Consider the following 13,780-nt stretch of genomic DNA (forward strand, 5'->3'; position numbering starts at 1 on the left):
GCTGCCGTTCTGCGACAGTTGGATGATGAAAAATTTTGCTCGTATCTTTCAAATGTGTGTTAAAATACACTCGAAGTGTTAAGAAGCCTCGTTCCTTTTCTTCCTGTCACCTTCTTAGGTCTTTAAATCACTACGCTGCGTTAAATACTGTCTCATGTACGGAGAATCCATTTCATCTTAATCAAAATTGGCGCATCCGTGATGTATTACAGTTACTCTGAATTTTTTTCCATCCGAACACTTTTCGAAAAACTATTCAGCTTCTCTACCCAACGTAGATACTTCACTTGCGACTAGCTAAAACAGCGTTTCGATTCTATGCCTACGAAAATCCAAGATCGAGAGAGCAAATGAAAAGTTGTCGGAATATTTATGAATATTTATGTTATGGAATACATCGGAATATTAATGTTATGGAATACGTCGTGCGCGTGTCGAATAGAATCTCATTTCGAAATGAATAATTCTTCTATTTTCATATCATAGACGTATTATTGTAGTTAATGTAGTTTGTCTCCAGGAAAATTATCAAATTCACAGTATGCATCACGTATTAATCATAAATGGATCATATATATATGTCGAAGTAAAGCCTCGGAAAGGCGGAGAAGATGTAAAGTGTTCATTCTGGCGTGGATCATTCATATTTGAGCGTGACGATCCCGAACACGTCCGGTATGCTCGCTAGCTAACCCGTGACTGTCGATTTCGTCTATGCGTTGTTATCAACAAACCATTTGTTTATTGCTAAGATTCCGTCATTCAGCTATACTCGTAGCTTGCTAATAACGCTTGATGCTTGATACGGTGGACTCATCGAGAGTTTAATTTCAAATGAAATATCGTTTTATTCTTAAAGACTAAATACATTTTAAAATGGAATTATTAAACAAGATTTGTGATACTCCGACATATATTAATATCGTACATGGACCGCATATACAGATATACTTTTTGGTCTCTGCATCATTACGTATACGTTCTTTCTGCGGGTATCTATACTTCAATTAAATTACTGTTTTGCTACAAATTTTTGAAGCTATTTATTCTTATTGTTAATTTCTTGTATCGCCGACAAGTCGGTAACGCTGCAAGTCGGTACGTACACACAGGCTAAGTACTGGCTTGGGCTTAACCATTGCCAAGACTGTGTTACTCGGAAGGTGAATACAGCCAGCATCGTGTCTAAATCGACAACTCTGATGTTCTGCAATAAGTTCTCAACTTACTGTCGTTGGAACATCTCAGGGGGCGCAAGCGCACGACGATTTTCGGTTGTCACACCAAAGCCCATAAAGGCAACTGAAGGCAACTGTCTTTATATTCTTCAGTCAACGTCCAAGGTCTAGTAGCGTCGACGCCTGTGAAAGTGGGCAAACATATGCGCAAAGTCTTCGTCATAACCGTAAAAATTTCATACTCCCAAAAAGTCACGAATTTGTTTTGACGTGTATCGTTAACCAAGGTAAGATGCCACTATAATCTAATTTCACCTCTACATAAAATGTTAATTTCTTTATCCAAACTTATAAAATTCAAATACAATTTGTCGCGCGATAGGTTAGAAATTATTTGCAATATAATGCAATAGTAATTTTTGTCACAGCACGTGTTACGTTGACCGAAAGTTGCTCAACAATCTTCAGTCCATTTAATTGTCTTTTTTGTGAGATCCTTGTGTCTATTTTCGAGGCCAATTATCTCTTGTTTCTCATTTTCAAACCAGTTAGCTCTTACAACAAGTTTTGATATTTCTATATCGTTTTCATAGACGGGCACTATTTGTATCCAAGTCTGACCATTGATAAAGTGACGATGGAGCAGCAGGTATACAATAGCTTACAGTAGAGTAAGCAGGGTGTCTAGCGGTCAGGGTAAATTTGCAAATAGAAGTTTGTATCATTTATAGAATTTCACAGTTTTGTATTTACATCATGTAATTATCAATTCTCGGTTTCTCAATACGATATGATTGAGCTGTTTCATTTGCTGCATGTTATTTCATTGATTGTGATCAAATAGCCCTTCAAACTGGATTACCTTTTAAAATCCGGCAGCTTTTCTGATTCAAATTACATGCGAACTCAAATAACAAAAACAAAAAACACATCAGCGCCTATAGTAAAATACAATAATTATATGGTGAGCCTCTTCAGTCACACGACTACAAATCTTCTGCACAAATCATCCATACCAAAATGCACATTTCCAAATGCATACAAGTTACACATCCATTCCACATTGTATGATCGACATACTTGAGCAGTATAAAAGACGGCATTTTTATTCAGTCTAATTGGGTTCTGTAAGATCTGAAAATTTCAGAGAATTTGGCATTACTCAACTGCTAGACATGCTGTGAATTTTCTCATTAATCTAAAGTTTGGCTTGCAGCTCCGATTTATAACCTAACTGCATTATTTTAATCTTGTAGAGTTGCAAGCCTAAGTCTTCAACGTAATACTATTTTCTTTGAATGCTGTAATTAATCGCAATTGCATATTCAGATTCATGCTGTGCATAATAACATAGAGCGAAACATTCCATTTCTTTAGTCTATTGCAACATGTTACAAAAGTTTTTTGCATTGTGCAGACATATTGCAAATTTGTGCTTGGCGTATGAAATTACCTACTTTGCTTCCTTGGTAAACAATCTACTATTATAGTGTCTTTGGCAATTTTTCCCCTCAAATCATTGTAATAATTCTACAAATTTATTTCAAAAAATTATTGATGACTTTGTTTTACTTTCCATTTTTAAATATTTTTCCTTCACCAACAATAAGCATTGGAACATCATATTCCACGTATCTGGTTTAGACAACAAAGATTAGGTGATGAGTTATTGTATTTACAATTGATGGCAAATTACCTGTAATAACACAATTTGTAGTAGTACAATACAATTAATAATAAAAAATTTTGCTTCGCTCCACTCTAATATGCAGAGTATGATGTAACAGGGTTTTCATGGTTTATCTGCAGCTCATGTATATCTCATAACCGCTTTTTTATTAATATTATGGACATTTTTGTCATCAGACCAATTCTGAAGAAAATAATTTATATTGAACCCGATTTAAAAATCCGTAAAATTACACGTGTAAGGGTAAAAGTATTAAGAATGTTATGTTTATATAATATGAATATTACTCAGACATTTTTATATTTCTAAATTACGTGGCTTAAATTTAATGCTTCGTTGCGGAAATCTATTGAAGAATGTGGATTGATGGAGACACTGGGTCAGTTCAATTATAATTAATAAAATTCGTTACGTTTAGTTTAATACCTATAATTCGACCTAACTATTTATCTTATGAAATAAAATTATCACAGTAGCTTTGAAGCCGTATTTGTTGAAAAACAATGTCACCCACAATTTTCATCAAATTTCTCGTTATAGCTTATGTATGAAGCCTGACTTACTTTCTGAACTTATATAGCCACGACCTTTTGAAAACCCAACTGTATTGGTAGAACAGATGTCATGCTCAGAATCCCTGATTGTGTTTTGGTCAACCAAATATGTTACAAAATTTTCCTTCAACTTGTTTAGTATGGCCCCTGTTGATGAAATTTTTTAATTTGATGGATTTGAGCGCGAATGTAAGATGTATATGAGTGTTTAACAAGCATCATTTTAAATACATCATCTTTCACATTTTTACATCAATTTTACTAAAATGTTACTATTTTGATCATTGGTTACTTTGTAGAATAGCACTAATCTTAAATATGTATTTTGCTTCCTCACAAAATTTCTGTGTCAGAAGGTGTGCTGTTATCTTATATGTTATCTATAAGTAAGTAAAGGTTCAATATCCTCAGGCTACTTATTTGTTTACTCTAATGCAATTTTTAGTCAACTGAAGAAGAAAAACAACGGGTCAGTCGCTCCAAAGCAAGACATTTACGTCGTAAGCGTCTTATTGCTGCACGTAAATCAGCAAATGATAGCTCATCGCTAAGTCACTTAGATACAGAACAAAATATCATCATAGAGGGAACTGATGTACTTACCAAATCAAAAGCCAAAAGGTTACGAAAAAAAAAGAAAGCCAAGTTAGCCAAGGATCCAAGTCAGGCACTGCAAACTGACAAGGATACGCTTGAATCTAAAATAGAATCCGAATTATCAATCAATAATCTATCCTTGAGTGATGTCTCGGGGTACGAGAAGTTTAATCAAAGTGCGGTGACAAATTATAATAAACCTAATTTCTTGCCTTCTGAATTAAAAAAACAAGCGTCAAAAGCCGTCCTTGATGATGCATGTAAAAGCACTTCTAGAGGGAGCAGTACACCATCAATCTACGAAAAAACTTGTACTTCAAACACTGTCTCAAATGATCAGAGCTTGAATAAAAAACAAAATATAAATAAGTCTGAGAGTCCTGGCGATTGGCATATTCGTGGCCATTGTCAAAATCCGCCACATTCAGACTTTGAAATTTCACCTGAAGGTGAGTTGGTTGATGATAATCCAGGAAGCAGTATAACGTTGAACCTTAACGAAAACAATAAAAATTCTGAGCTTAATAACGAATTATTTCAATCTTGTTTGAAAAATTATATCTATTCCAGATCTTGTGATAATAATCAGATTTTGCGGAAAAGTGAATCATTATCCTTTAACAAAAATTTGGGTATTGTTTGATTAATAAATAGTGTCAAGCTTGCAAATTGCTATACAACTGCATCAAGTAGAAGTCATGACAATGTTAAAAGAGGTGAACAAAATCCAGAATCTCAGCTCAGTGAGACAAACGATAGCAAAGTAGAAAGTGATTTATGTAATTGTGACCTAAAGCAAGTAACTCAAGTAATAATAATTTATTGAACAATGATTTATATTTGAATAAACTGCTAAATTGATTGGAAATGAATGAAATTTTATTATCAACATCTCGAACTGCCATTTTGTGTTGCAAACAAATGCAAAAGTACCAAACTTAACGGCTTCTTCCAATACTCATCCGAAAAGTGTAATGATTCGCTTACCTGTAAAACTGAAAAGCAAATATTAGTCCAGATTTAATGTCCTGTATGAGTTCAAATTGCGGTTGAGATCACAAAGTTTTTCCTGTTCAAGAACAAATAATTTCGAACAAAGAAATTCAAAACAATAATAAAAGTCAGAGGGCAACAATTCCATAACATTTAACGTATTTGGATTATTTAACCTTAACTAACACTAAGAAATCTGACGGTCACTTTTCAATTAACTTAATCCAAGACTGTGATATACCATGTTTAAGTACTGATAAAAGTATTTTATGCGTAAATAAAAAATAAAAATAAAAAAAAAACCTTATAGGGCACAGTGACGTCAGTATTGATCTAGCCAATGGTCAAATTTCTGTAAAGTCGGAAGGAAAAATAAATCTGATGATGGAAAAATCTAGAGAACAAGTCAAGGCAGAACGCGAAGCTAAGAAAGCAGCAAAGGCTTTGGCTAAGAGTAAAGCAAAAACGCCGAAAACCAAGCAAACAATTGATGTTAAAAACAGCCAGGATACACAAACTAAGATTGTTCCTGCTGATGCTATTGAAAAAGGTGTGAAAGAATTTGTTGTTGATAAAGATGCTGTACCACTTAAAGAAATACTCAAAAGAACAGAGAGTGAAATTGTCTCCAGTGCAAGTGATAAAAAAAATGAATTAGTAACTAAAGCAACTGGTGAAAAATGTAAACGAGAGGCCCGAGCTGAGCGTAGAGCTAAACAAGAGGCTCAAAGAGCTGCCAAAGAAATGCAGATGGCACCAAAAAATAAGCAAAAGACAGTTGAACCTCCCAAATTAAAAGCCTCACATGATTTATTGGAGCCTGTTAAGAATATTGTGAAAAAAAACCAGTCAGATAGTCACCTACATGAAGTGAAACTTTTTAAACATTTGTATCGTGAAAGGCAATCGCCGTTAGTGAATGTTCCTACACTGAACTCTAGTATACACCCTGCACTAATTAGACTAGGAGTCCAGTATGCGAACAAAATAATCGTTGGGAGTAACGCAAGATGTGTCGCGTTGTTGTCTGCGATTAAACAGCTCATCGATGATTTTGAACGACCTCCACAAGTCGATTTTACGAGAGGCTTAGAAGCTAGCTTACAAGAAAGTGCAGCTTACTTACACCGTTGTAGACCAATAGCAGTTTCTATGCAAAATGCTTTGAAACATCTCAAGTGGCAAATGAGTCAATTATCAACAACCATCTCAGATGAGGACGTAAGAGTTTGTTCTAAATATTTCAGTTCATCTGTTCACGTATCGATTATGTTTTTCATGTAGAAAAATTTCAGGCTAAAACAAAATTGCAAGATGCTATTGATACGTATATTAGAGAACAAATTGAACTTGCTGGAAAAGCAATTTCAGACACCATAAAATCGAAGATATCCAATGGTGATGTTATCTTGACTTATGCATTGTAAGTTTTTATAAATTACTTTCTTGCATAAAGCTTTTTCTTTTCGTTTATGTCATACTTCAAAGAATCTTTGGTTGAGCCTAATTTTTTGGACTATAAATCTTTAAACGCAAAAAGAACTTAAATTCAAGTTTTTTTGCAGCTTTACGGATACCGATTGACAAAAGAATAAATACTTGTAATTGCGTTTGTTGCAAAAGAGTTTTACTATATGAGTAATTCAATGATCTTGTATTAACACACACCAAATGTAATTAGATTTTATGAATATAAAACGCGATGAAAGAACATGGACTACTTATCCAGAACTTGGGAATAGTACTGACCAAACTAGTAAGTTAAATGAATAAAATCGATAAAATAATGCATTAATCGTACTGCTTTTTAGTTCATCTCTAATTCACAACATACTAGTTGAAGCACATAAGGATCGTAAACAGTTCAGAGTTATTATAGTCGACGGTAGGCCTTGGTTGGAGGGAAAAGAACAAATGAGGCGACTTGTGAGACATGGGATCGAATGTTCCTACGTATTAATCAACGCGCTTAGTTTCATTATGCCTGAGGTAAGTTACTGTCTCTACCATTGCATTTAAGCTCGATATAATGAGACTCACTTGACTTTTGCATCTAATTTTTTTGGATCCAAAGTATCATTAATCAATTAGGGAACAAGTGTAAGGGAGAAATATATAATTTTAATCGAAAAATAACTTATGACATATTTCTAAAAGCCTCAAATGTTATAAATTTCTGTAACATTATATAGCTTATGTAAGAAATAGCATGATTCACCTGGTATGTGTAACCATTATTATAGGTCAGTAAAGTATTTTTGGGAGCACATGCAATTCTGGCAAATGGTGCTGTGATGTCGAGAGCAGGCACAGCGCAAGTCGCTCTCATGGCAAAGGCATTCAACGTGCCCGTCTTAGTTGCCTGTGAAACGCACAAGTCGTGCGAGCGTGTTCAAACAGATTCTTTTGTCTACAATGAAATTGGTAAATATAATTCTTAAAGGCACTACAAACTTGTTATAACATATGTCACTCCCGAAAGATTGAAATATGTTCATCCTGTGTGGAATATTTTTTATTCAGCAACCTCTAGATCTAATTAAGAGCAATGATATTTCTACAGTAATTGAAATTTCTAATATTGCATGTTGTTTGTTATTTCAGGTGATGCAGATGAACTAGCTTACCATTGGTCAAACAATGCCAAGAAATCTGTGCTTACCAATTGGAAAACAAAGAAATCTTTGGATCTGCTGAATATAACATTTGATGTTACCCCCGCTGACTTGGTATCAGCAGTAGTTACTGAATTAGCGATCCTACCTTGTACTAGTATTCCAGTTATACTCCGAATCAAACCATCCGAAATTTAAGTTTATATTTATGCAGTACTGTTTTTACTTCAAACCAACATTACTGTTATCATGAACCTTAATTATGATGTAAACTTAGTCTTGCAATCAGTTGAACTGTTCATATTTATGAAATTAAATGTATTAAAATGTACATTGTTTTGAATACTTTCGAATAAATGTTTTCTAAAATCAAATGTTCCTAGTACTGGTATTGCAGGGGCCGTTTTGCAGCCAACTTCTAGTTTAGCGGAATCTGCAAGAGCGGAACCAGAAAAACTTGTTAGTAATCCTGTAAGGCAACCTTTCCCAACCTGAGGTTCGCCGACTCATCTCAATGTCAAACTCTTAACCCAAATATATACTTATTATCTTACGTCATAGGGGTCCGCAGTTACGAAAAGTTGGAAAAGGCTGCTGTAAGGCAACAGCGGCTCAAGAATACCCCGCAGATCGAAATATCTCAAACTATAAACCATAAAACATTCATAAATTCCAATTTCCGGAACTACAATATTAACTTAACTTTTATTATGACTACTACCTCTGTAAATTTTTGGGAAATTTCTTACAAAAAATTTGTAAACACAAAAGCAAGAGTACACATAGTAGTAGGTGCAACGAGATGTGTCAAATGAGGAAAAATATACATCTCAGATAGATTTTTTTTTCAAGATTTAAGCATAGCAAATAAAAGCTTGCGGTTTCGTCAATTTCAACTAATCCCACTACCATCTGTTTCAAACACTGTCTGTATAATGTAAAGTAGAACTAGCAACCTTTATTTGTTGTTAACTATACCTAGGACGGTATTGACTTAGTTTTCGAGATGTCATTATCAATTACCCAATCGCAAGCCTTAATTGGTTTCATGAATTCCAGATTTGCTAATTGTAAGTCAATTTACATGGACAAATGGCTTTAAATAGAACCTTCAACACAAATTATCTTAGTGTACAGACACTACAGGCAGCGAATTAATATACTGAAAAGAAAAGATTCAGCATGATTTAAGATGAGATTAAGGAAGGGTGATGATATACAAATTTCACTCATGTATATTAGTTTTTTTTAAATTTATTTATACAATAAAATTGTCAGATGGTCTAAGTTATTTTTTCTGTGCTGCAGCTGCTTCGTCTTCACGCTGGTAGGACTGCAGGAGTTCTTGTTTCTTAGTGGCAATGCGCTCAGCCCTGCGTTTACGTGCTTCCCGAACCTTTGTACGGCGAGCCTCAGCTTGGTCGGACAACATTTTGGTCCTAGCCTTTTCAGCCTTTTTCTTGTGGATAAATTCCATAAGAACACGCTTGTTTTTGAAGACGTTACCTTTAGCCTTCATGTACAACGAATGGTACAAATGGCGATCAATTTTCTTCGCCTCACGGTACTTTTTCAGCAAGCGCCGAAGGACTCTCATACGTTGAATCCATAAATCCTATCCAACAAACAACATTAATTTAGTCTACTAAACAAGACCTTAATGCAATATTTGTGTTGTTTCTTTCAACTTTAGTAATATTTAAGGCGCTGATACGTTTCGACGAAGGATATGAGAGAAATCATATGTATAATTCATGTCGTCAACAATTATTACAAGAGGTCGGTAATAATGTTTGATCGTAATTTTTGATTGGATCTATAAAGTCTTATTGAAAATTGCAATATGCTTTAACAACATGTTGATCTGATGTGTAACTTCTCATGTGAAACCTGTTAGTTTCCAAAAAGGTAGTTCAGTATCGAAAATTTGATGAGGGTGTTCCGTTTCTTTACATTCATATTTTGTATAGGTTCATCTTTGTAAATAGGTAGAATAAAATACTGTGCAGTCTATAATGTGTAGGTACTTTGGTAGGTATAGAAAAAAAGTATGAAAATAACCTTTTTGCCGGGCGACTAAGTCTCAAAATCGATTTCTGCGAACTCTTCGCACTTCGTTCAGCAGTATTTCCATTTTTAATCGCAGGAAAGTTGGAAGTTTTGAGATCAACGTACTCGTTCCAAACAACAATCACTTTGTTTGAAAAGAAAAAATTTCCCCAAGCCAGATTTTTGGGTTTGGAAATATGAACAAGTCAGGAGAGGTCAATTCTGGAGGATAGGGTATAGGATGAGCGATAATACAAACCCACAATTCATGCAGTTTGACTATTGCAATAGTTGGCTTCCGTCAAATGAAGGGGTCAACAAGTATGTTGAAGGGCTCGACATTTACTTTTTTTGCCAAAAAATTCAAAAATTGGAACACTGCTAGACCAAGTGTGTGGAGCTCAAAGCAAACAATGTTGGGAAATACACGAGACTTTTTCTGAACACGAGTAATCAGGGTGGCCACTCAATTCCGCTCACGGAATTCCCTGACATTTCCCGGTCTTCCCTGACTAAAATCATTATTTTTCCCTAACATTTTGATGCACAATTTGTGCAGAAATCGCTAAAAACTATAGTAACCTAGGTAAATTATGGCCAAATATATTAAAGTTATAAAAGTTTTTAAAAGTTGTTCATTCCGTTCATTATGATTTTTGAAAGTTGACAAAAAATGAAAATTTCCATTTGCTTGGTCTTGTTAAGTATATATTTAAGAAGGGGCTCCAAGAAGCGAAATATTTTTAGAGCTATTATTTGAACATTTATGCTGTTTGCAATGAAAATCGAGGTTCGAAGAATTATGACTAATTAACGAATGTGTAACTTTTTGAAAAATAAACTTAAAAATTTTTTTCCAACGGGACATTTTTCTTTTAAGCGTTAAGAATACGCCACAATTTATCCAAATTTTTAAATTGATATTTAATACAGCAAAACAATTATTTTATGCAGTATACTGTCTAGACGCGGCGTGTCTATGCCGTAACAGTTGCGCAGAGCCCTATGTTCAGCATTAAATTAAAATTACTAATACTGAAGTTAGAATTCCGGGTGCTTGTACTTCTTTATTGGAAATTTCCTCCTCTTTAAGAATCTTTTTAAAATTTTCGCTAGCGCTTTTACTTTTTGAGTTATTGCCAAAAACCCGAGGCTTCGTTTTTTCTAGACTATTAGGCGTCGGTGAACTTGCGTCTCCACACGCAGTGACGGCCATAGATAAATCAAACCGATGTCTGCTCGTACTACTGAATTCCTGTGACAATCAACAACTAAGCTTATAATCGTCAATAAGAAGAGAGAAAAATTGTGACGACGCGTTGATAGCATCTTAATTTTATGGACAAAGCTTTTGAAATCCGTGAGTTCTATAAAGAGTCCCTGACCAACCAAAAAATTCCCTGACATTTCCCTGACTTTTCCCTGACATACAAAATTCCCTGACATTTCCCGGTTTTCCAGACGGGTGGCCACCCTGGTAATTGTTTTGTACTTTCAATATACTTACTTATTTATTTGATGAACAGGGACACTTGTCAAAAATCATTTGAAATTATAAAGATAAAAGTGAGACACAAGTAGCGCAAAATATAAGACAAAAAATGCCATCTCCAGAGGTAGTAAGACCTATGTTTGATTTTTAAGATTTACACACCTTGCTAGTGCGATGCTGATAGCTGCGAGGTAAGTGTCAATGTAGTAACAGTCTCTCCCATAATTTTGCAGTTTTTCACCAAACTTGACTAAGGTAATTCTGGAGGCTACCTCTAACTTATTTCAATAAATGGCTACTAACTCTGGATGCTACAGCTTAGGTTTTATCGTAAGTTACTTACTTTTTGTGGCATACGAGCGTTTGCAGTACCCTTCCTCTTACCAAAGCCGCAATGACGACCCTTGCGTCTGGCCTCGGTATTCTTGCGGACACGAGCTCTAGAGTGAACCGCTACAGGCTTCTTGATAATCAAACCATCCTTAATGAGTTTACGAATGTTCTGACCTAAGAAAAGACAAATCAGCCTCAGATCAGAATAAAAGTTATGCCAAAGAAGAATAAAGTTTTATAGACAGGTCTAATCAGATGAATATAACATTTATATCAACTAGATTCATAAGAGGTGTCAGAAATCATAGTTTGTATCATCACAAATTTGAAACCAAAGCAAAATTAACATTGGATTATCAAGGTTTAATTTCATTTACGCGCAACATATACATTTACACTGGAATCGTATACTTGAGGTTTCGATCGACCAAGCTTAGAAAACAAAAAAAAAAAAATAAAAACTAATAATAAATGAACAGATCAATGTAATGTTTAGCTACAGCTTTGCCATTTTATACCCTCAAATATCGAACTAAGCTTCACTGACTAATAAAAACTTCATCATCGATACTCAATCGTAGTATAACGACAACAGTTTTCAAACAAACAAAATTGATCACAACATTATATTATATACATCTTGAATCAATCCGTCAATGTAGTAAGAGGGATAAAAAAAAATACAGGGCTTCTCTAAAATGTAGCAAAATTCTATGGCTTGCAGTTAGTCATAATCATTTCAGAAACTCATATCAACTTCTGTTTCACATTATATACTACACGAGTTACTCGAAAAGAAATTCATCTATAAAGAACTAATTATACATTATTCAGAGTATTTTTTAATCTGAATTACACAGTTTCAAATTTCACAGGTTTTTCACTTGTTTTTCTATATAATTAAACTTTTGTACGTTATACCTGCATTTTGAAAGAAATATGCCGACTGAAACATAATGTTAATACCCTAATTTATAACTGTGTTAAAGGCATACTCCACAGCATATGATGCTAACTGCGCAAGCACCTTTCATATAAGTTTTATCATTATTTAAAAATTGACAAGTCTTTCCAGAGTTTGGGTAGCTACATTCAGCCTATGCAAACTAGAATGGGCTGAACTCAAGAGTAATCCAAAAATTCACAAGACAGAACGATCAAAGCTGCAGGGATAATATGCTAACAGCATTGTTGGCAGATCACTATCGTATTTAGCAACAAACAGCAATACGGAAACTAAACTTGTTTGACTTGTTTAACATGATTTGTAAACGTTGGCAACACCCTTGCTTTACTCAACAATATTACAAAAGCATACAAGCATGTTACTTTAGTTCAGCAATAAAATAACTCGGCAGATTGTTTAGGAATTACATGGCAGTATGCATCAAATGTAGTATATGGGATTCTGAAGGACCTAAAAGCTTACGAACAGCCCAAAGATCCAAAATATTCAGTATTTAAGCGTGCATGACAAATAATATGGAAGATGGAAACAAATTTGTGAAATGAAAAATATCACTTACGGGAATTCGTATTGGCGATTTCGTTGATTTCATTCGGATCTAACCAAACCTTCTTTTTACCGCATCGCATAACCGAGGCGGCTAACCTCTTCTGTAACTTCAAAGAGCTGAAAAGTAAAGTAGGATTAATCGGGTTTTGGTAGTTGAGGAAAGACAGTAAATTTATTACAGAATAAAGAATTGCGTTTGAGGTACATCGCGATTTATAACAACATGGGTTTTCCGATACCGCACCATGTGGTTAGCCGTCACAACTTTGTGTCATTGATTATTTCGAAAATATTTGGATTTCGACACTTAAGGTAATTCGATATCAGAAAACAATTATGTTAATAACCCTAACCGCGCGACTAATACTCATTTTTCCTAATACCCGTGCTAAATAATAGATTTTTACTGTCGGGAAGATTTACCTCATGATGGAGTCTCTGAATCCTTCGTGGTAAAGAAAATCAAGATGGCTTCGGGCATGTTTCCTCCAATTTTCTTATTTTGTTTGCCAATTTGTTACTGCCCTAACAAGTAAGCGACATATATTATGGAGAATGATAAAATTTAAATCAACGAAGTTGGATACTTATTATCTTAAATTTTTGAAGTTGCAAATAATCAGTGTTTGGATTTTATTGTAACGAATATGACTTGCTTAGTTATGCGGTTGAGCCGAAGCTGCTTCGTGTAAGTTCGGCTGACTACACGTTACAAGCGTCACATCTCGTGAAATTTTTATATCTTAAGGGATCGCGCGCACCC

The 13,780-nt window shown here is 34.6% G+C and overlaps 2 protein-coding genes across 2 annotated transcripts; one reads left to right on the top strand and one right to left on the bottom strand.

Annotated features, from left to right (window-relative positions):
• The first annotated feature begins 1,297 nt into the window (after window positions 1–1,297).
• eIF2Bdelta (eukaryotic translation initiation factor 2B subunit delta) lies at window positions 1,298–8,001 on the top strand. The gene is made up of 8 exons (XM_046624113.2): window positions 1,298–1,465; window positions 1,772–1,827; window positions 3,868–4,468; window positions 5,323–6,233; window positions 6,308–6,435; window positions 6,824–7,001; window positions 7,256–7,436; window positions 7,617–8,001. Exons 2-8 carry the CDS (start codon window positions 1,816–1,818, stop codon window positions 7,823–7,825), a joined length of 2,220 nt encoding a protein of 739 aa, XP_046480069.1. The 5' UTR covers window positions 1,298–1,465; window positions 1,772–1,815; the 3' UTR covers window positions 7,826–8,001.
• An 864-nt stretch (window positions 8,002–8,865) lies between these two features.
• RpL19 (ribosomal protein L19) lies at window positions 8,866–13,551 on the bottom strand. Its single transcript, XM_046624130.2, has 4 exons — window positions 13,441–13,551; window positions 13,028–13,134; window positions 11,512–11,675; window positions 8,866–9,242 (listed from the first exon to the last, which is right to left on the bottom strand). The coding sequence occupies exons 1-4, from the start codon at window positions 13,443–13,445 to the stop codon at window positions 8,916–8,918; spliced, it is 603 nt and encodes a 200-aa protein (XP_046480086.1). The 5' UTR covers window positions 13,446–13,551; the 3' UTR covers window positions 8,866–8,915.
• Between the last annotated feature and the right edge of the window lie 229 nt (window positions 13,552–13,780).

This window comes from Neodiprion pinetum, chromosome 4 (assembly GCF_021155775.2).
Source record: "Neodiprion pinetum isolate iyNeoPine1 chromosome 4, iyNeoPine1.2, whole genome shotgun sequence".
Lineage (NCBI taxonomy): Eukaryota > Metazoa > Arthropoda > Insecta > Hymenoptera > Diprionidae > Neodiprion > Neodiprion pinetum.

What these genes read in the sequence shown, in the direction of transcription:
- RpL19 (XM_046624130.2), bottom strand. An exon ending in AATCGCCAATACGAATTCCC is followed by an intron (nt 11,676 to 13,027) that starts GTAAGTGATATT and finishes GTCTTTTCTTAG; the next exon opens with GTCAGAACATTCGTAAACTC. An exon ending in ACGCTCGTATGCCACAAAAA is followed by an intron (nt 9,243 to 11,511) that starts GTAAGTAACTTA and finishes TTTGTTGGATAG; the next exon opens with GATTTATGGATTCAACGTAT.
- eIF2Bdelta (XM_046624113.2), top strand. An exon ending in CTTTGAAATTTCACCTGAAG is followed by an intron (nt 4,469 to 5,322) that starts GTGAGTTGGTTG and finishes AAAACCTTATAG; the next exon opens with GGCACAGTGACGTCAGTATT. An exon ending in GTTATCTTGACTTATGCATT is followed by an intron (nt 6,436 to 6,823) that starts GTAAGTTTTTAT and finishes ACTGCTTTTTAG; the next exon opens with TTCATCTCTAATTCACAACA.